Genomic DNA, 25210 nt, shown 5'->3' on the forward strand with positions numbered 1-25210 from the left:
TATTGTACAAAAAAACACGTAAAACACCATCTCTACCTATACATATGCCTAGGCCTATGAAAGCAAAGTCGCGCTTTTCTTCCGTGTGTTTCATCATTTATGTCTCCTAAATGTGTTTGATATGGTTTTCACGTTCATATAACTCTTGAAATGATCAAGAGTTACGTCTAGAAGGTTTATAAATATGTAGGTACATAGTGCATTCAGTAAATTATATTACTCCATCGTATACATTGTATATCTATAAAAAGGTTAGGTTGAAACCCTAGTCATACCTAAATGAGAAATTAATTACATTATAATCATAACAAATTTATTTATTTTAAATTAAATTCCGTTAATATCTAATAATAATCCATAAATTACATCAAACCTATAAATGTTCTCAAGAGTCGGGAAATTATTTCAACCCAAGTTGATTTGATTTAATATCTTCACTGTATAGAACCAACCAAAACCTACAACCAGTTATGGAATATTACAATACCAGCAGATAAATTATTCATGTACAATGTTACCTAAGTCCAATTAGTCTCGTCACCGAATCCTGACTTTGGAACTTGGAAACTACAAGATACCTATAGCACACCTCTATGAGATTTCGATTTAAATATTAGAACTTGTGTGTGCAGACTATACCTATTTCCCATAAGATATACAAATTGAAAAAAAAATATTCAAATAATTATTAGATTCAAAATTGACTACTTTATATTTATTTCTATCACATGATATATATACCTACCTAATTATTATAATCATTATGATGTTGCAGTTATCAAATGATTCCAGTATCTCTTGTGAACATGATATGAGAAGAACTAGAAGCAGCTCAGACTACTTGAGACAAATTCATGCTAAACTAACGTTAACGTACTAACTAAACTAACGGGTAAACTAAGTAGATATTTATACATGGAGTTTATCATGATAAAAATTGTTTTAATAGCGGAAAAAAACTTAAAAAAATGTTCATTCTGAGGTCGTGTCTTATACATTTTAATTATATTAATGCAGTGAGCAAGATATAAACATAAATAAAACATAATGTACACGTCAGTATACTGTACAATATGTAAGTATTGAGACTAACGTCTGTGATGTCTATAACTTCACATTGGTAACAATGAGAGTTATAGACATAATAGAGGTTATATTTAAAATATATAAATACTACTCTTTTAAAATAGCCTTTCCCTATCGCCGTGATACTATCTGTCGCTTATACATATGTATATTAAGATCAATTTAGCCATTTAGTAAACGTAAACTGTAAATGGTAAAAAACAAACAAACGCACTTTAGTGTATATAATATTGGTATGATAGTATGGATTGGCAATATTATCTATATATAATGTATATATATAAGATATCTTTGGCAATATTTATTTACAAAATAAATACTGATGACTCTATGTGCAAATTTATCTCTATAACTTTTTAAGGTGACACGTTTTTATGAGTAATGCAATATCACAAATCACAATAGATTTAGCACCACACGCAAATTATTTTGGCTTGAATACGGCGCGATAAGAGATATATCCATTACATTGGACATTTTTATGTCGTTAGAACACACAAAATAAAAATTCCCTGATGTCATTTTACACAGGTATCTACGCGATTAGAGAGGTCTCTGTATATTTACAGAGTAGATATTTCCTTTACTCATTTAAAAATGAACTATCCTTCTGTAATAATATTAGAAATAGGGAAGTCTGCTTGACTATATGTTAACTTTCAAAACAAAATTGCTGAATGGATTTTATTTTACGTTAAAGTAACAGGTATTGTAGTATACGTACTTAATAAATTATAAATTACTTTGTTACTCTTGAAACTATTGTGTAAATTCTCTACTTAAGTCAAGCACGTAACAATTCCGTAAGCAGTTTTTGTAATCTAAAAATGTACCTACTTGGTAAGATTAACTCCTTGATGAAGTCAGTGAATAATGCATGCTTGATTGTTAATCATGAAAATTTTTGACACACTTGATTTAAACTCAATACCACAACAGCCTAAAAATATCTCATAAAACATAAACTTCAAAAGTTTAAGAAATTACACTTTATACTCACTTTCATTCCTATTAGCACAACACAGCACGCTAAACTTAGTAGTGTGTCTGGTAATCTTGTGTCTTGTATATGCTTGAATACCCCTTTCCAGGTTGACATAAAAGATTCAGCACTGAATCTCAAACCTAACAATCCTTTAATTTGTGAGGATGCTATTGTGATAGCCGCTGCTGATGTGAATCCAGACACTACGGGTAACGACACGAATTCTACTAAAAATCCTGCAATAATACAATGCCACAATCAACAACACAATGATAAGACAACTAAAATATTAGTATATATAAATATTATAATATTAGTAATAGATTAACTAACAATGGAGTATCTCCCTTCTAAGACTCTTAATATAAAGTAGGTACCTTAAAATTCTATAACATCTTAAAAAATCAATATTTGTTATTGAAAAATATAGTCGATTATTTTAAATATATTAAATCCATTTTTTAAGTTCAGAAACAATTCAAACAAAGATAAAGAGATACCGTTGTCCGCAAGAGGACAATAAGACAAGTTCAAAGAACCTTCATCCTTATGTCCATTTGTGAATGCAAAGTGTAAAGACATTAGGTATGTATAACCAACGTCTCTAGTATTAAGTCAAACAATTTAATTATTACCATGAAATGTGTTCAATGAACAGGTTTTTCTTTTATTGTCATGTAAACTAGCGACCAGTTCCTACTTTGCCAGTATTATGTATATATACTACTGGCAAAGTAGGAACTAGTCGCTAGTTCGATGATTATGTAATCATTGAATATATAATGTTTTTTATATAGTGTATAAAACGTCTAATAGTATTTTAAAAGATTTTAAATATTGTAAATAAATTTCATGATTGTTTACGGGATATTAACCCTAATAAAAACGCTCCCGATATTTCGGCTCTGTTACGAACGTTCGTAGTCACAAGTCTACCATCTTCGGCCGGTGGTGGACGTAAACAATTATTACGAGCAGTCAAATAAGTTTATCCGCTTTCTATGTACACCGTCACCACTACTACTGGAAAAACTTCGATAGTCACAACAAAACACACTGTATAAAGGGAACTCTTAAATAATATTATCATGGTAAATATCCCGTGTTTTTTTTATTATATTATATGTACGTTAAAACTCGTATTGAGGAAAAAAGGACCGAGAGTTCCCTAAATAATTGAATAAATAGATTTTTATTTTATTGTGTAATTTATTTTAGTGTCTATTAAGATGTTCTGCTCATTGAATCCCTAAAATATATAGATGCTTTTGAATTTAAGAATTTTTTTCTATTGTATATAGTACTTTGTCTTTAGTATTGTACAATGTAATACAGTTTACAATAAAACAATAAAAGCCAACGACACAACGGCATTTCTAAAGACTATAAAACCAGAGTGGTGCAATTTTCAGTTGCATAGGAGTAGGTATGTTCAATATTTCGAAGTTTCGCAATCAGGTGCTCCATTCTCGTATAGTTATATGGATACTGTTCTTTGTATGACAATTACTTTAATCGAAGAAAGACAAAAATATTCACAGACCATCATTGGTGTTTCAAGCATTTATAGGCTACGGTAGCCGTTTACCATCATATAGATTATTACTTGATTGCCACCATGGTCTAAAATAATGGTCATAGTTCCACCGCAACCAAAACCAACAATCTTAAACCACACCAAAGATTTATAACTAGAGTAGATAAATATAAATTCATACCATAGAGGCTAACCTAACTGCCAGGTCGTGAGATCATGAGATACTCTATTTGGGATGACAGTCACTTATATATTGCTACAGTCTGCGAGCAAGCTTTGCAAACTGTGGACCTGTTTGAAGGTTGAGATTTGGGCGTAAAATTATAAGGTGCAGGTCAAGTTGTAAATCACCACTTTCTATAATGTAACCCCTTTTCTTTTTTTCCAGTTTCAGTTTAAAAAATACAGATGTAACAATTTTGCTTATATCTACCTCCTGAGTACAAGTGTCTACAACATGGCTTTTGGCATATGATTCTCTCAACCGTAAAAGGCAAGATCTGAATATAGATAGAAGACAATTTACCAAGTTGAGCGATGCCAGCAATTAGTTGTACAATACCACCGATGAAGCAAACCAACACCGCAAAGTCTGAATTGGTGCCGTTTGTGTACGTGAACGTCAGTAGAGATAGGAGTGCTGTCGGCCCGATGTTGATCTGAGGGCATGTGCCCATTAGAGCATATACGAAACCTCCCGTCAACGACGCATACAGGCCATACTGAAATAAAGACAAATAGGCATCTATTAGTATCACATTTAAAAGCATGTATTTATTCAAAAACTTTAATAACAAAGCTGGGCTGTATTTATATTATACGTTAGATTATTCACATCGGTAAAGCCGTACTCAGTCGTTTTATGGATACCTCAACATATAAAAATAGAATTATATGTGTCATCATTTCATTAATTTTCGTGTTCTTATCCCACATTTCAGATTGAGTTCAGTTCTGAACTATCTACATATGTATGTACATATATATGTATCGATTCATCCAAAGAAGATTTACAACAATTGTACTGTAATTTAACCTTTGCTTTTATAATTGGTGATAGATGCAAATGTTCGTACTTTACTGTTATTTTTTTTATTCCATAAGAGAAATATTTAATATATTGACTGATTTGAAACACTGCATACAGGAAATGGTCATTAAATTACATCGTTAAATTGATAAACTACCCGTACCAAGTAAATGGAATTTAAAGTAAGCTATTGAGACTGTCAATTAATGATTATAAATAATAAATGTAATTATACAATAAAAAAATATGTTTCGGATAATTCAATGAGAATTTTGTTGTATGTCGATATTTATAGATATTGTCATTTCCGGAAACAAATCCTATGTCTTTCCCTACTTTAGTATATGTATGTCTTCAACAGGCAAAACTATTATTTAAATAATTTTAAATTAGGAAATAGGATATAAGAACATTTATACCACAAGATAAGTGGCGTAATGGCGTAATTGTTCGTCAGCAGAATAGCATAATATTCCTTCGGCCCATCCTACTAAAGTATTTTGACCTGCTTGTTATAACAATGAAGTGAAGTAACGGATGTTATCAATAAACTAAAGTAAAGATGTAGGTACAATAACATGTGCAAGTGCATTACAAAGAGAACAATCGCTTACTTACTTACATTCGATTTAAAAATGTACCTACATAGATACATTAAAAAGATAAGTACTATATTAAATTGTTCGAATAATTAAAGGAATGAGATGTGAAGTTTAACAAAGGAATATAATTAGGTATTAATAATACTTAGTAGTTCTACCTGCTAGTCGAAACGAGAGAAATCAATGTCGACTCCAAGGTCAAGCATATACCAGGTTGAACAGGTATATAAGTAAGCGGACTTGAGTTAATTATCAATGCAAACTTAAAACACCAGCTAATAAAATAAAAAAGGAGCCAGGAGATATTACAATAGGTAGCTTACAATTTTAAATTGATATTACCCACTATGATTTCATACTATACGTTTAAAATGGGTGTACATTTTAAAACTTATGGATCCGTATCCATTTACAGCAATTGCTTTCACTAAAACTCCACTGAAATTGAGCTATTAAAGAGAGTACAGGAAATTTTCGCTGCTGCAAATACCCATTCTCTGCGATATTAATTGGAATGCACATTTCATAAAATTACCTCGACGATGGAGGATCAAAACCTAGCGCTATTATTACAACAACTGAATACCGGAACATCGTTGCAAATATTTGTGTTTCAATAACAAACAACATCCGACTGAATGGAATTGATGCGAAATATCTGAATATAATTTGAATATTCGTTATAACATCAAAATAATTAGTGATCTGTTTTCGATAGCTTTAACAAGTGGATATCACAATGTTTATTCACCCAAAAATGTCTGTTTTCATAGTTTTCACTATGAACGAGTATTATTATATTAATAAATATAAACAGTAATGAAATGTCGAAACATTCTAACTGTCTACCTACCTGCAGTTAGCAAGGTCTAATGTTTTGTCACTTACCAAAACCAAAACTAAGATGTTATATCTAGTAATACCTATGCTAAAAATATTAAGTTTATTTTCGATTACAACTGTGTACCCGAGAAAGTGGGACCAAATTGTATCGCTAATGGGAAAAAATACACTAGAATATACCTACTGTCTTTACGACCAAAAGACAGCAGGTATATCGCTGAACTTCATTACATAAATGGGCAAGATGATATATACTTCTACAAGAATATAAAAAAAATTTGCTAACTAGCAATAACCGCTTGGAATATTATGAAAATCCTTGCGTTTTCTAAAATATGTTATATTACTCGCCAATTCTTATTTAACTGATTAAATTATTTTTGTAGCAATTATAATCCATGAAATTAACACGAAATAAATAATTGGGAATATTACAAATCGATTAATGAGTTTTTTGCTTGTAAACGGAGTTGTAACGAAGTGACATTGATAGCGATACAAAATGAAGTTATATTTTTATATACCTAACTGAAATGTCGACGAATAATATATAATATCAATGTCCGTAGTAAATTAAACTATTACCAATATAAATACCTGTGGTTCGAAGCCAGCTAAGGATGCATAGGCAATAGACTGTGGAATCAGAGTAAGTGCCACAGTGATACCAGCAATTAAGTCACCAACACCGATTTGCAGGTCATAGCTTTTTGACCATTGCACTATGGGAAATACCCTGCTGACAAACCGCCTCGGATCTATTAGCTTCATTTTCCCTGGAAATCGATAATCATTAATTATGCATAATTTTTCGTGGCTTTTTTTATTTATCTTAAACTGGACAAAAATCTTACTCTTAGAATAATTTATTTATAGGTTAAGATATTTTTCACAAAATAAGTTCTTAATATCATGCCAGGGTAAGTAGTAGAAGTTAGTAATTATCGTTCTATGGTAGTTACCTGATTAGACAATTTATTAGTCAATTTATTTCATTAGTTAACGTCGTAGGTATCTACAATAATATTACCAATGTAGGATTATTACAAGCCACTTGCCTAAACATATCTATATTTGTACTCTAATTATATATATTGTACTATTCCCATGTCAACTCTGAAAATGTCTAGTCATATTGCAATATGGAACATTATACACAAAAATATTTTTGTAATAGCTGTTTCTATTAAAATACAAAGAATAAACAATAAATTGGCAATGGATTCATAGAAATTATTGTTTTGAATAGCCCATTTTAGGGAGACTACATAACCTAGATGTTTTAAAATAAAATACTCTTTTAAATAAAATTTTAAATCTATATATACTCTTTAATTAGCTCAGTAATACATGCTCTACATGCGGTGACGAAGTAAGAATGGTGTCTTCCCCAGGGCGTCGTAAGAGTCGACTAGGGGTACACAGAAGACAGTGCGTCACACCGACGCGAGAGAAGGAAATAATAATAAATGTGGGAAACTTTTCAGTTTCATGAATAATATCACAGCTAGATATGCCGCCGGGATCGCAGTAGAATACCCCATCGCCCCGTGACTATGACTATGCGGCACGAGTTTTTAGCCGATACGAGTCTAACAGAATCTGCTTGTCCAATCCCTAAATTCGGATTTTTATGATGGTTTTTCCACAACAAAGGAAAAAGGTATGTAATCTATAACTAACTCCATATAGAGATCTTTTAAACCTTAATCTTGAGGTACCAAACGTAATTTTGTAAACTATGCAAATAGACACACGAATATCACAAAACAAATACGGATATTAAACGGTTTAAATATGACTAAAATTGCCATAAATATTTCAGTATAATGACGTATGCAACCATCAGTATATTCTACATACATATATTCTATAATCATATGTATTAAATACTAAATAATATCTATATAATATAGAAAATAAAAGATACTAATAAGTAGGTGATAGGGATAGATTATCGAATGAGATATTCCAATATTACATTGCACAGTCAAAAGTTAGAATCTCTGTGCTGAAATACAATCCGGTAATTTGATGTCTCTTCAATCAAAATCATATCAAGCGGTTTGAAGCAATTCTGAATCTCTTTGTGGTAGTTAAGCTCAAAGATGAAACGATGTGTTTCTGTACAAAGACTGTTGTTCAGATTGATTTATATGTATATATGAAAATAGAAATTACATCAACTTACAAGTTATAAGTTATATCTGATATGATTTATTAAACCAAATATTTAATTAAATTTATTAAAACAATTACATTTATTGCTATCATTGTTTATCGAAGTTTATTATAGTTTCCATTTATGTAATTACAATAATACTTCATTACTTTTTATATTATTAGATGATAACTAGATGTAATTAAATCTTGTTTAATCATTATTATTCACCCATCAATATTAGAATTGATGACCGAAGCTATTACTAATTTTTATGTATTTGGAATGGCCAACAATTAATTACTCAGTTTTATTCAGTAATTAAGCACGTGATATGTAAACAAAAAATGTCACACATTATTAAATAATACATGTAAAAGGTATTTACCTTTTTATTAAAATCTCTATTCGATGAACTTGCAATACATCAAATAATTAAAACTCGCGGGCACTAGTTATTAAATAATTTGTAATTAAATATTAAAAAATAACTGTTTGGTCTTTTATATCTCAAAATAGGTCAAGTCCCTCCCTCATATATTGTACGAATCAACCACTGCTAGACTACACTCAAGTTATAATAAAAACAACAACTAAAAATTATTTCTTATATCTGTAGCATCATTTATTCTAAATATCATTTGACATTTTGTAAATAAGATAAAAACTGTTTAAACTTGATATCATCTATGAGACAATCATTATCATCATTAATTCTTTGTTGGGAAAAGTAATTTGTAGTAAAGTAATACAGGCTGATAAAAAACTATCCTTTTATTTGCTAATCACGAAATACTTTCTTCATTGTATTGTTTTATACACTGTTAATACAGACTCAATCTTTGTAGGTGTACCAATGCTATAAATTCATTATTGAAAAATAATGTTTAGAAATTCTTAATACTAATAAAGATAATATAATAATACTAGCTATGCCCGCGGATTAACCCGCATGAAATTTATAGCCTGTACATTATTCTGATGTATGAGATAAAATACTGTAATGTTTCATCAAAATCTGTTCAATAGTTTTTGAATGAAAGAGTAATAAACATTCATCCATACTCACAAACTTTCACGTTTATAATATTAAAATAATAAATAACCGCAACACCATATAACAACATAAGCAAAATAAAGACAAAGACATACTAATAACAATATATTATGTAGGTGTAGTGCATAAGTATCCATAGTAAACCAAGCGTGATTGTCATATTGTTTATTTTTTATTGACATGTTGTATTTAGTTATTTAGATTTAGATATTATTCAACGAAGAAAATTTATGCTTGATAATAACATGTACTAGGACATACGAGTATGTTATAAGATTCCATAAAGCACTATACAAAATTTACTGTGTATATTAAATTTGTAGAGACATTATTTTTTTAACAGGAGTTCCAAATTTTACCTAAATGAGCACTAAGAAAATATTCAGTAAGGAACAATTAGCAAACAATAAAAAGATTGTACTATCTCCTGCTGTATATTATTTGATTATTACGTCATTTACATTAAAATCACTGAATTAGTTGTAGGTGATCTCACACCGATAATTCTTTGTTTATAAAGTTTTGTGAAGTATTCATACAAAACAATGTACTAAACAAATAGAGTAATCTATCGTTTATTTTCATAACGTGTTCAGTCATTTAGTTTACTGTAGATTAGTCACTTAATTGATAATATTTATTTTATTCAGTGACTAACTACTATTTGAGACCCCGTTCACGTGGGTTTTAGTGCTTTGCCAAGTAGGTTTCATTTACATGTTTATCATTTGAAGTTGATAAAAATGTCCTCGGATTTGACTTACTTTACTCTACAGTTACCCGTACGCTTTTTAAATAGTACTTGTTGTAGAACCTGTACTTATATTTATCCTTTTGTAGGATCGGACATAATCAGATCGGAAATTACAAGATAATTGCAATTATTTCAAGATAAGTAAACAAGCGAAATTTAACAAGACAAAAGCAAATGCCGGGCTATGTCTATAGCCAAAGGCAAGAAAGTTTTGACTCCAACAGTTCGTTAATACCTATAATGTATCTTCTACTGTTTTATGGGTCAGTAGTACCTTGGGTTTTTTTTATTTATAAAGGGTTTTATTTATTATAAAGCAGTACCTTGGCCCTTTTGATAGATTGCTGAGGCAGAGCTAACCACATATACCTATGTGTGGTTGGTACGCTATGTCCGTTCTTGCAATACATATTATGAAGTCTTTCTTTAAGACACTTCAGCCGTGCAATTGTAACAAACAGCCAGTCAGACACATTTCCGCGTTTATAATTAATAAGGTATACTAAAAGTATACGTATATCACTATAAATATTTTAATTACTTTACAAATAGCACCAGAATTTCTAACATAGAATAATGTATTCTAGATTTTACGAATTTGAACATCAAAATGAAACCCACTCATACAGAACCCTAAAAAGACCATTAACAAGATAAAACCAAAGATGAAAGTAGAATTTAAAGCAGGTAAGCAATAATAATGATCCTCTAATAACCAGGATGGCTAAGCCGGATCACATCGTTTTCCTTTTCAGAGATAGGTAAGTACACTACTTAAAATGTCATGGCCGTCCTTCTTAGTACAGAGCAAGCGTTCCTTTTGTTAGAAATCTTCTACACCACGATATTGTAGGCTCAAATATATTTACTGAGGTAAGTAATATTTTTTTTTATATCACAGTGATGGCAAAAAGGCATACGGCTCTTCTGATAGAAAACCTCAGCATGTAATTCATCTGAGTGTACGCGGGAGGTTACTTGTCTGAAACATCTGTGTGTGAAGTGAGTCTTTCCTATTGGTAGATGATAATGATGATGATCAAAATCTTATTTTACATTCATGGAATGAATGCCTTGCCGCGTCCACTAAAACTAACCATAGTTTGATATTATATAATAAATGTGATAAAAGGAATAACTTATATATATATACATATATATTTGGTTTTCGACCTATTCGGCATTCTGGCGAATATTACGTACTTTTTACCTACATTGAACTAAAAAAAAATTTAACGACTAGGTACTTAAGAACTTAAGAAAATTAATTTTGTATGAGAAGAAACTATGGTGACAATAATAGAACAAAGGAAAAAAGTATTTAAAACATATATAATAAAATATAATAATAATATAAAAAAGTGCGTTATGCACAAACAGACTTAATTTGTTTTAATAAATAATGGAATCCTGTATTTAATACTTTAATTCTATTAGTGAAATAAAAACATTTGAAGGCGAACAATTGCACTCTTCTTAGAATAAGATACACAGATAGATTATACTCCAGATTATTAGCGGCAAATACTTAGTAATGGGAAATAGTGATCCGATTCCTAGCAATATAGTATGTTACGTCGACATCCACGCGGTTTGCTATGGACACCATAGTGGTTAATTCATCTCGATGTCCTAATTGACCTAACTTAATGTTCATTCTATCATCCTCAACTGGTGCCTAGGCAGAGCAATTTACGCAGGCAGTTACTACTTAGTATTATACAAATTATACAATATTTTTTACAAATGACATCGTCACTATTTTAGTAATTTAATTTATTTACGCTGCACATTCGGTAAAAGTAAAAGGTGTTTGTACTCCTTTCTATAACTGAACATGGACGATTCTTCCTTATAAACCACTATAAGAAGCGATCAGATGCAATTATCTCCCTCTGCAAGGTTAATTCTTGATCACGTGAAGAGACAACGTTTATGGTATGTAATCAGCACTCAACAACATATTTATGTACATACATAAATATTGTATAACTTTAAACTTCTTATATATTTTAAATATTCTCAACATATAAAGTGCATACACCTTTTCATTAATGTTTCCTACCATTTATAATCTTATTTGTATTGCTATCGTTTGTTTTGTTTTATCCTTCTATATTTTATTACAACAAGCCAGCCAATATTTGCATAAAAAAGATTTTAATTATTCATAAATATTTGCCTGTAGAATACGTACTTATTACAATATTTGATTGTAATGTTGCAAAATTATTGTGTGTGTGAATAATTACTTTACACAGTTTTTTAGTTATTTTAGTGGCATTTCCAATTTCAGTCAGGCAGTATTTTATATAAAGAAATTTATAGAATTGAACATTATTCACACATGCCTACATAAGTATACAAATATGCGATATTAACCGATTAAATAAATGATTTTTCTGTTTATGTGTTAACATTAACCGGATGGACAAATTTTTTTTTATTTATTTACACACAATTAAATACAAATCACAATTGAAACATCAACCATTAATACTAACTTATATGTACATACATATATATATTTATGTATATACATATCTACATATATTACCACAAACACGTTACTATTTAGTAGCACAAGATACCTGGTTCTACAAACTAGGTACCTTGTGCTACTAAATATGCCCTAATACTTGTTTAAAAAAAGTTTAGAAATTTCATTTTTATCATTTTTTAGTTACATTATCTAGAATCTCATATTTTTTTGTAACATTATGATACTTAATTTCGCATAATATCTGCCTATTAAGGGTCGGTAATTATAGTGTATCAAAGGTTAAATTGTTATTTCAATGCTGCAAGTGGAGTAGTTGACACAATAGGCATAATAATAATAATTTAACATTTGTATATACGTAAATTATGTGGGCAGCCAACTGCGACTTCAGCTACACATCCATAATGATAGGACATCCATAATGATATTCATAGTTCTTGTACCGATCACATTGTCTTGGATTCTACGATTTTTTTTATTTGTAATAAGAATAGCAAGCTAGCATACCTGATGGTAAGCGATGACAAACATTATAGCAATTCCCAATATGCATTAACAACACTACAGACATCCCCTTACCATGTGACATCCGCAATACCACCCATGCGTTGCTAATTCTGAGGACTACGATGCCTCTCAGCCTGTAATTTCACTGCCTGCATCCTACAACCGAAATAAATCTTGCAAACCAAACTTCTTAGAGGCTGAAATATGTGAGACTTTGGTACCCACGCACACGAATTTATATGTGACTATGTCATCACTTGCAACACGTACAGGTTATATAAACTTTCATCTTCAAACTTTGAAATATTGTGAATGAGAAATTCTAGTATGTTCTCCAATCGAATGGATTCGTCGACTAACCTTTTTTTTAAATTTGGTACTTACCATAGTCTTGGATCAATATTGATCAAATGTAGTCACTTTAATTATATTATTTTTACTTACTTAAGTATTCATACCAATCTATCAACTGTCAGCTCTAATCATCTTTATACGTAAGTAAATATACTTAGTACTGAAGAATATATATAGATATACCCGATTATGGGTATATCTACATATATATATTCTTATATACTTAGCTCTTATTATTAGGTATTATTTACAAGTTACTTCGACATAAGTGAAATGTAAAACCTTTGTAAAATACGCTTTATATTTTTTATAAATCCAATATTTTAAAGAAAATTATCGACATAGATTTTGAAAGCAACAATATTGAAGTCGTTCAATATCGACAAAATTGAACAAATATCGTAGATATATACAACACCTAAAAATAAGAATTGATCAATAGATCGATGGAGATAATGATAATAATAATATATTTAATATTTCATCATCAAGATGTCAGTTGTTATGTCCTATTTATAAATCATAAATAAGTATTTATTTGCTTACCTTTCAATTTTATATACGTAAACACGTCATATTTCGAATATAATACTAAGAAGTTTATTGTCAAGAGGAATGCATTTTTGTAGGTATATAGATTTTCATATTAAAAGAAGGCCATAAAACTATTCTTAATGTAAACACGAAATATCACATTTTTCTCTATAAGCGTATATATTCTCTACGCGAATTAATTATTATTATTATAAAATATATTATTTTAGTGATCAAATCGAATGCGGTTTCGCGCGTTTTTATGCGCTGATAACTTTTTAAACTGTGCATGCGACAGCGTCAGCGGTTTATAGTATACTGCCATAAGATAACTAACTCTACACAATCATTTTGCAATCATAATCACTTAATTTTCCTGTCACGGTTTGTGATGTTAAATATCAATCAGATGAGTGAATTATGTAATATCTAAATAAACAAAAAATGCTGTAAAATGGAATTTTCAACTTTGAGAACTACACAAATAAGTAATAAGTCATTGAATAATTACTTTTGCTATAATTATGTATAAGACACATTTGCCTTGGATTTATCAAAATTATAGGTAAGTACTAAGTATAAATTATAATTTGAACTGATATATTTTTGTAAACATATTTGTCCAATTATTACAAACACAATCACAACAACTGACTGACCAGACACAAGGCCACTGTATTCAATGGCATTGAATGCAGTGCAGGTCCTAAATTGCCAATATGATGATTGATATATCTTCTCCCACAAAATATGCCTACAATCCTTACCTATTTGTAATATTTTATAATTATCCTTAAACAGTGTAAACTCTATCGATTGGAAACGTAATTAATGAAACTAGGCACATTGTCAGTTCACATCGATACACATGTAAAAATTAATTGAAAGCCTTTTTATTGAAATTTGATGATATGCCACGACGAGAACTAAAAAACTAAAATAATATTTTTTTTAATACGAGACTTTTTTTTGTTTATGGGCTTGATAAAATTTTATAATCATAAAAGAACTATGAGTTGGCAGAAAACACAAGAGGTACCTACTCGTGCTTAAGCTATTATAAATGCACAAAACAAGGAACTAATTTAAACAACAAAACAATAACTTGGTTAAAAATCCTACATAACTAGGTTACTGCACTGTGCGTTACTTGATTTCCATTCGTCCACCACAGAAAAAACACCGTAACACCATAAACAAATCTAATAATTACTAGCCATGGAATCCAATATCTGTAACAGAAAAGATAAAAATATGAAATTTACCATAACATAAGAACACTGTAATTGTGAATATAATTATTATTGTGCACTGTAAAATATACTGTTTTACACTTGTACCTACTTATATTTTTTATAGCAGTGAACACCATGAATAATAAATTCTGATAACCTTACGTCATGCCTTCCTTTGATACGGGAAATACAATGAAGCCGGTTTATTTTTTAAACCACTTAAAATAAGAAGCAGGTTCTCAGTTCGAATGTATTTTTTGTGTACTTTTTATTCAAATCATCTCATATGTAAATGGGAACCTGTTATTATATATAAACTATAATTGTATTAGGCTCGTACTAAGATCTGTAGAACTCTTAATATAGAGTACGATTCAAAAACGTTTACATAGTGATTAGATGTAAATAAATATACAAATCCCTGTTGCATAGAAGTCTCATAATATAAACTATAATTTAATATGTAATATTATTAAAATAAATATATGAAAATATTAATAACATAATTAACAAGAAAAATATTTTTAAAAACAAAGTCATACTGAACTATGCGGCTACCAATACAACTTGAAATTTATTTACAGAGGCATCACAGAATACAAGAGCTAGCTCGAAATTGGCTTCTATATAATGTATTCCAATAAAACATACCTTATATTAGGTAAGGGTTCTTAAAAGAATTTGGATATAACAGCAACTAAGCACATTGGAGGAAAGATAGATAAAAACTATAAAACCATAGATGTATTTTACAAAAAATATATAACTGAACGTGATGAAATTAATGAGAAATTATTCGATATACTTAATTACAATTATAAAGATAAACAAAAATATCGCCTAAAATAGGTACATAGAATATTGTTCTATTGAGAACCTTCATTCTTTTCATGTTTTTGGAAAACTTGCTGTTTTTGCCAAAGCCTTAAATAGTATAATATCCCTTTGATGAACTCTGTTCTCTCCTATATGACTTAGTTGACTGTAATTTGATTACTGCCAATAATGCACAAACTGAATCTTTGTCTTCGTCAGAAATTAAAGCCAATGTGAACAATTAACCTTCATTAAGATTACACTTAAAATGTATGTCAAAAATATTAAACTAACAATTATTAACATATCGCTTGAATGGAATAAAAAAATAGTTACAAGTAATAAATAAAATTTGGTGTTGTCAGTTCGTTGTAATTTTATATACTGATTAATGTAATGTTTACGAAATGAAAATATACTTGAAGATACCAATTACATTCACCTTTAGCATATTTATATTAACATTATAGAACATTGAACAGAACACGTATAATTATCAAACTATTTGTATGAGTAGATACGATTTTATTTCGTGTTGTGTGAGTGAGCTGTAGAGAACCTGAATTTTTCTATCTTTTATTGTAGAGAGGTACATCACAAGGGAGAACACTAGATACTATTTTTCCGACGAAGACATATGAAGCCACATGAATAATGTATTTAACTATTATACATAAAGCACGATACTCAGTGTTACCCACAGTATAGAGCTGTTATGTTTTTTTATGTAATTAGAATAGCAAACAAGCTGACAACCCACCTGATAAGCTGTAATTGTCGCCTATATATACCGTCCGTGTTACCATTAATGCGTTGCCATTGCAGAGGTGTAAGACATAGTGTATCCTATTCTGTAAATCTACCACCTAATTACATGCTACAACGTAGCTACTGCTTACAAAGCTTAAATATAGGTGAAATTTAGCTCGCAGACGACTTATGACAACCTCTGGTAAAAACTACTGGTCTAACAAATTATTGTTATTACTATTACTGAATATTTAATGTGAATAAAATAACCATGCGAAGCTGAGGCGAGTGGAATAACAATATTATATTAATGTTTAATATCTTACATCACAGTGTTACAATCCACAATATACATGTATAGGGAAGTTAGTTTACCTAACACTACGAACACATTTCGGCAATTATTTAAAAAAATTGAAGACAATAAATATGGCGCTTGAAGGTTACAGAACGACAAAAAAGTCTATTGTTTTTACTATTCGTGGTTTCAACTGAAGCGTAACATATTATGCACTACGTAGTGACATAAGCAACTGGACTTCCCCCGCCATCTAACAATATTTCTAAACGATGATGACTTGTTCAAAGTTGACATGAATTCATTAGTGTAGACGTGTAAAACATAAATGTAAATAAACTGTGACGGAACTAAGCACCATCTAAGCAATTATGTAAAAAGACCCACCCGACTTAAACATCATTGATAATTTTAATGATTAGTTATTTTCAATATTATATAAGTACCTATGGTAGCAGTAACTAGTTTTAAAAATCTTTATTCCTAGAATGATGTATTTTATCACATATAATACTTTCGAAAGACAGTATAAAATGATGAGATTCAAATAGTTTTAGATGATAAGAATGCACCCGCCTGCGCTCATGGTTTACGCTGGCGGGGCATCTGTTGATAGGAAGAGGATAAGATGAGTATGAGGTCAGGTCAGTTAGCCTGTCGTGGTAAATTCACCATGAATTTATTACAATGGTTTCTGGTGCGAACCACGTGGCAACCTGATAGGGTACATTGGTAGCAACAGAGTTATTAGTCCACATTACTAACAATCTCTTTTCCCTAGAGTCAAATATAATAGTTACTTGTGCATGGCAACGAGTAACCACACCTCATATATTTCATACTATATGTATATAACATGACGTATGACTTACTGTTGGCGTAGCGGCATTATAATATGTTTCACAATGAAAATAAATAAAGCACTATTATTTTATATTTTATATTGTATCTATGTTACTTTATTATTACTGTTGTTTCATTTAGGCATTTATTATTAAACACAACAAATGACTGGTATTAATTACAACAAATTACTATTTCTTTTCATATTATTTTATATTTTTTGGCATGATATAGTACGTATAATGTACTCCTAATGAGTTAAAGACAATTAATTATATATTGCTTTAAAAAAAAGTGTTTAGATATCAGGTGTAAAATAAAAGTTGTTAATATCAATTATGAAAACTCACTGCTATAAGAATCTAGAGTATTTTAAAAACAACTGTGTATTTCTGTGTAAAACGTTATTGTTTGTTCTCAAGTAAAAGCTTACCTAAGTTATATCCCCAACTTTCTACTAAAACTTCTAGATAAATTATAGTCACATTTTATATTTGCTGTGCAGGAAATTAAAACTAAGAAATGTGTTGTTACCAATTTATGCGACGCAAATATTAGCTATTAGATACTGCACTCAAACACTTCGATTCGATAAAATGTTATTTACTGATGAAATTAATATAGGTTATTATAGTACATATTTTAAAATAAAATAAATGTAAAACTATGACGATTCTAAGACTTTCATAAATCAGTTGTAATTCTGAAAAATAAAAATAGCAGATTTCGTTTTTTTTCATATATTAAGACTAACGTTTAAAAAATATTGTACACGACAGGGCAAAGCGCGTAATTTTGATCGTTTTCTAGTATCTATTTCTTTCGTAGTCTTGCACTACACCCCATATCTTATATTTGCTAAAAATTTCATAGTAAATAACTAATACTTTGGTATCAAACTATTATATTTAAATAATCATATTTGTAGCAAGATTCCGTTTTTTACTCTTTAATCCACCTGTTTAATATAGTAGTTAATAATATTACCTATAAATATTTATTAGAAGAAGAAGAAGAAGAAAAAATTTATTACAAAAATATTATTGGTTCTGTCATGATTTATTTTTTATAGTTAGATTTATCCGAATAAAGATATATTATATAATATTTACTAAAGATTACAACGGGTAAATAGATATGTATTTGCAGTTTTCTTTTTGTGGACACTGTGCACAAAGAGGTAAAAGTTAAATGAAAGAGAGGTAGAGCGAGCCATTCTCGTATAGAATCCACAATGAGGTGAACAATGGATCATCCGGATATTGCCTGTCAAACGAGCTACCTACACGCGCACTGCTAAACGATACTAGGTCAACGGAGGTAAAACATTCCATAAAAGATGAGGTAAAATGGCTTCTGGGCAAGTTACTTGAGTCCCTTTTAAAAATACTTTCGCCAACTTACAAAAGAAAAAGAAGAATATCATTAAATATTCTTTTTAAACAATCAACTTCATAACAAAGTTCCAAAAATTTAATTTAAAAATTTGTGCCTTTAAATGAATTTGTCAGCAAAAAAAACTTGCAACGTATACTAAGTTAATTATTAACACTTGCTAGGTTTCTTTAAATAAACTTTCCTTAATTATATATTTGATTTGATATCTACAGGTAAGTATCCATAAGGCTTGCGTCTATAAATTTCTCTAATCGGACGTAATAAACTTGCAAAAGTATTACAAATAATAATTAGCTGGGATAGGAAATTTCTAGAAATATTGCACTCCTTTGGATATATTAACTCTACCTCCACTCTGCCATCATTCATTTGTACGAACGCAGGTTAACCATTTCATAATCATCTATTAAAGAAATACGCATATGGCCAACAAGCTTACACTAAATTGGAATAAATACTAAAAATGTGACATAAATACTTATACATGTTTTATAATATAGTATATTATTAATAAAAACAATCATGTAAGCTTTTCTTAATATTGTGTGAAAACCAAACCCGTGGCCATCGACGTATAATGAATTGTAAATTCATCTCTACAAAAGCAATTATTGTCAATATTATTCATCTTTGACGACCTCGGTGGTTTAGCGGTCAAGCACACCGCTTTACGACCGATGGTCGCGGGTTCGATTCCTCGCACTGCACAAACATTTGTATACATGAGTATGATTGTTTGTATCGGTCTGGGTGTTTTCTATGTATAATATGTATTTACAAAAAAAAAAAATATCTATGTATATGTATCAGTTATCTAGTACCCATAATACAAGCTCTAGCTTAACTTGGGTCTAGATTGTGCTGTGTGAATTGTCCTGAGATTATTATTATTATTATTATTATTATCTTGTACCTATTGAAGTCGCTCATTAGCGATGAACAGGAAATCGTTTTTTATTAAAAAAATATATATTCCTTAGTAATTTTCATGTTTACGTAACATTCATACCAGAATTTACTTACATTTATTATTTATGAATCTGTACATGATATAAAAGGTCGACAAAAAATTATCCGCAAAAGCTTATAGGGACAATTCTTGGGGAAAGGGTCATATGAAACGCGTGAAGAATTCACAATGAACCTTATAGTTAGGTAGTACATCATCCGCCGAAGATAATGTTTGGCACAAATAAGTTCACGTAACGGGTGACCGACAATCGAAGCTGACAACATTATTGGGAACCAATATTTTGATATCATCTGTAGAAACACACAAAGTTGAGAGTGTCTGTCTCACAACGCATAATCTACAGCTACTACAGCAGTTCTACTTGAAGAATTATTGTAGTGTTCGATTTATCGAGGAATGCTCTAGGCTTATATAACTCAGCTTACGTTACAATGAATAAGAACGTAACAGAAATTATTTATATAGTATACAAATAACTGAAATATTATTTGATCAGCGGGTTGTTGAAAATCGCAGGTTATTATTCTTATATCTATTATATTGAAAATAATTTATACAACAAATATAACAGCGAGATAAATGTAATTGGAGAAGCTTGATATTCAGCGATAATTGGATGGCTATATCTGTTATATTTATAGCTTCAATTTTAGAAGATACTATAATAATACAAATTTCGAATACTGACTTATAATTTTTACGTAACTGAATAATATTAATATTCCCAGATTGTAGGCCGAAATCCTAAAAATGTTTAATTCTTTCGTACTGGATCTTTACCGTGATTGGTGAGTAGATATATAGATCAAATACACACACGTATATGTGTGTATTTATCAATCAATTATTTAACTTCATCATATTTAATTTGATTAATTTCAATCATTTAACTTCGGATGGTATTTAGTTCCTTCCTTGTTTCTATTTCAACAGTGTAATAAATTAGGTACAGATAAATAGGGACTCATAATACCAATAATACAGAGGCAGAGGTAGACTGTAGGTAGACAGTACGTAATTCAATTAAATACTCAAATAGAAATAGTGTTGTTCGAGTATATATCTATATCATGCAATTACGTAGTTTAGTTTGAAAATTTGATATATCCATTTTTTTCTTAATATAGCATACACACTTTCACCTTGGTACCTACATCTAGTAGTACCCTTTACGACTAATCCTATATATCATATATAAATATAGGATTTTTTAAAATCCATACAGAATATATTAATACATATATATCTTATTTGTATACGATAATAAGACAGAGTATACATACCTGATTGGTATGTATATCATGTACCTGTTTTATATCTACTTACTGGAAATAATACCGTAACAATATTGTAGTTCGACACATAGGTACCTCCTTCTTGTTCTTTATACACGTGATTTCTATAGATATTTCTACGAATTGTATAAATAATATATACCTATATATAAAATTGTTTTATTTACATACCAAGAGTATTATGCCCAACCACCAAATAAAGAAACAAATTAAACTAGATGCCTAAAAGGAAAATGAAATTCTTGTTTATATCGAGGTTATCAAACGGTTCATCTTTTCGTTGTATTTCCATTTGACTATATTTACTCGTAATACCAATATCTATGCACAAAAAAGTATCAAAAAGTGCAACATTCACACTTTCTTCAGCCACCAAACAGTTTACTTTGTAGGCTGTTTAGTAGGAGGAAATGAAATTACAGGATATGTTCTTAGTCCTCTAGAACTAGAGTAATAATACTGTGATGGGTTTTCATGATATTGTGATGTCCATAGTGATCTCCATATATATGGGCCGGCGCACAGTGGGAACTTTGACTCATTTTCATCTCATAAATCTATAACTTCTGTATTAATAAAGATATGTACATGATTTTTTTTCCTGATAATCTTAAATATATATACTTTTAAATAATGTATGCTTTGGGAGGAAAAAAATTTTTTTAATAGTTACAAATAATATAGGAATACAAGAAATATAGAATTTGTAGACTTACATTTATGTCCTAAGAAGTTTATACAGAAATAAGTAAAAGTATCAGCGTAAAAAACCAAAATTCTTATAAAGATGGCTTACAAGTCACTCAAGAGGTCCTTTGATTCATCAAAAAGTACTAAATATTTTTAATTGGAAGGTTTTCTTAAACTTGTTATGTATGGGTCAGAGGTGTATAAAAATGCGTGTAGAACATCTGTGTTAGAGGCTACCCTCGAACATTGTCTTGCATGATGAAGTCTGAACTGTTTATAGTCTTTGTTCCGTAACTCTTTAGCATCTTCTGAAAGTTGCCCGAGAGGCAAGACAGAAAAATGATGTATCACACGTTCACATTTCATTTCATAACATAAAACAGTTTTATTAATTCCTCATATATACTAGTAATTTCTGATGTACAATGATAATTTTGGAAAAATCTTGTGGCTGTATTGCCGTCATTAGTGTTGCCACTTGCTTCGGTTTATCTATATTTAATCCAAGTTCTTCTCTGAACCTACTTTGTACATAAGCCTTCTTTTGCTTTTTTAAATCTTTATTTTCTGTTGTTGTGGCAGACCATTTTTATTGATTTGTATTTTGATTGTAATATAAATGTAAAATAAGTTCCACGAATGCAAAGTTGAAAGGCCATATTGATAGGAAGTTTCATCGACAGGTTTATTTTGTACTTTTTCTAAATTGTTCATCTCTGTGGGGTTTGCACTGCAAGTGGTACATACATTTGATTGCTGCTTTAACGTTAGTAATTTCTATACATAATTTTCGCGGATAGCACGATTCTTTAGCTACACGGATCAACCTGTATGATGGAAACAATAAGTAATTCTTTGCTATCAAACAACTCCTCATATTTTCGTACTGTGCCTTGTTCAGATCCAATTTTATGAAAATGCTAAGAGCTTAATGTTTTGAATATGCTGTTATATGTGCCGGTTCATTAATAAGATTACTTATTAAGATTGCTCATTTCATTCTAGTTTTCTGCCGGCAATGCTCGTAAAATATCAATGAAACCCTTAAACCCTGTACATATGAGTTCAGTATGAAGTCCACAGGTATCAAACAATCCTTTGTTTTTCCGTTTCTTTGTCCGAACTGTCTTCGTACGTTTTAGAAGGTATTCCTCTTTTCTCTGTCGAAGTAGGAGGTTCAGGTTCGCATGTAGTTTTTTCTAGATTTACAGTGAAAATACCATCCTATCAATTGCTATTTTATTTAAAAACTGTTCTTTCTTTTGACCACATTTTGTATAGCGTTGACGAAACTGAGTTATGAAGGACTTCTGAATACTTGCGATAATTTTTGCTATATTCGCATCTGGAGATTCGGTAAAATTATTTCGTATATAGTTTGAGATAGAATCAACATTATTTGTATCACTTTAAATCAATAAGAGACCTATGTCGCGTCTGGTACACGAGAATTCACTCATTGGAGTAATTAACAATTGTTTAGTAATTACAAATACTTATGAAGAACTGTAATATTTCATATGCAAATACATACACTATTTTATACTTAATAATGAACATATACGTGTGCAAAATTACTTCATAAAATATATTTATCATTATGCGGTATAGAATAGGTCTGTATGGGAATGGGAACTATATACTGTGTGAAATAGTTGATAAAAGTAAGGCAAAAGATAAAATATATAGTAATAATTGAGCAAAAAGTATTTTTTTGAGTATTCAGACAGAGAATCTCAAATAAAGAAGAAAATCTTAATATACGTACTTAGAAAAAAAAATCTCACCATGATATTATACTCGATTTAAATATTTTACGCAGTCAAACTGCAAAAAAAAAATTTATGCCATCAAATTACATTATATTTCCTAATAAATAAAACCAAATTTAGAACTTCGGCAAGCTTCGGCAACTATCAAATCTCCAAGTGAAAGTCTGAGAAAAGAAAATAGTACATATAACGATATATGGATTTTTAGTTAAATAATATTCGACTAAACTAAATATATTTTTATTTTATAGTAAAGTACATATTCTAAGCATTCTAAAATGGTATCACACTATATGACTTGATATTGTTTTGATACTATACACTTATACTAAACAAATCTAAGTTACAAAATTATTTTTGCATTATTTTCATTCCTTGACTTTTGAGGCCTTATTCTATGAAGTATGAATAGTCAGAGATTTGAATAATATTTATAATGATAGAGTAAATCTTTGGCTACAATTTGAGGTATTATACATGCACATCCACGGAGTTTTAGAAAAAGTATTTATGAGATGGCTTTCTTAGGCGAGTTCCCACTGTGCGGCGCCAATATATATGAAGGTAAACCGGCGTTCACCACCATCTTATAGCCTTCCTCGAAAAATATATCTATCCAACACTAAAATAATTTTTAGACTACTACCTAAAAAATAATTTTTAAAATGAAATAAAAATATTTTTTAGGTTACTACCTAAACATTATTTTAGTGTTTAGTAATTCCTAACATTAGCGAAACTCTTCAGCATTACAAATATATATAATAGGTACTAGTATAAATCAAAGACTGTGTTCGTCTGACTCTTTTGCACCACTTACTTCTATACACAGGGATAACATATAGCATATAACGAATCGTTTTCCAGGAATTTCTTCCAAGATACCTATTATATATGACGACTTCATATGTATATATACTGTATGCATATATGCAGATAAACGGTCTCTGTCACATACACTGTTCACTCCCGCGAAGCTAAGGCGGAGTCGCTGGTATAAATTTAAATAAACCAATGCCTATATACCTATCTACAAAAATAACAAAGGCTAGGTACCTAAAGTAGTAATTCTCGCTTGTCAAATAATGTTCAATTCAAGGCTGTGAAGCGAAATCTAGTTATGCAATTAGATAATGACAAAAAAGGCAGACAAAAGCAAATCAATCGCGAGCGTTACAATGGAGAAT

At 29.9% G+C, this 25210-nt stretch overlaps 1 protein-coding gene across 3 annotated transcripts in view; it reads right to left on the bottom strand.

Annotated features, from left to right (window-relative positions):
• The window catches only part of LOC131842576 (sodium-independent sulfate anion transporter-like), a 31422-nt gene extending 17173 nt beyond the window's left edge, over window positions 1-14249 (bottom strand). The window contains exons 1-4 of one of the 3 annotated variants that reach the window (XM_059191153.1): window positions 13966-14249; window positions 6681-6859; window positions 4135-4330; window positions 2087-2307 (exon numbers count right to left, since the gene is read on the bottom strand). In XM_059191153.1, the coding sequence (XP_059047136.1) occupies window positions 2087-2307; window positions 4135-4330; window positions 6681-6854 (591 nt within the window). In that variant the 5' untranslated portion in view covers window positions 6855-6859; window positions 13966-14249. Of the gene's footprint in view, window positions 1-2086; window positions 2308-4134; window positions 4331-6680; window positions 6860-13137; window positions 13163-13965 lie in introns of those variants that run through there. The other 2 variants (XM_059191152.1, XM_059191154.1) reach the window with 2 other exon arrangements.
• Between the last annotated feature and the right edge of the window lie 10961 nt (window positions 14250-25210).

This window comes from Achroia grisella, unplaced genomic scaffold (genome assembly GCF_030625045.1).
Source record: "Achroia grisella isolate CSIRO2021 unplaced genomic scaffold, CSIRO_AGI_Agris_v1 utg241, whole genome shotgun sequence".
NCBI classification, from domain to species: domain Eukaryota; kingdom Metazoa; phylum Arthropoda; class Insecta; order Lepidoptera; family Pyralidae; genus Achroia; species Achroia grisella.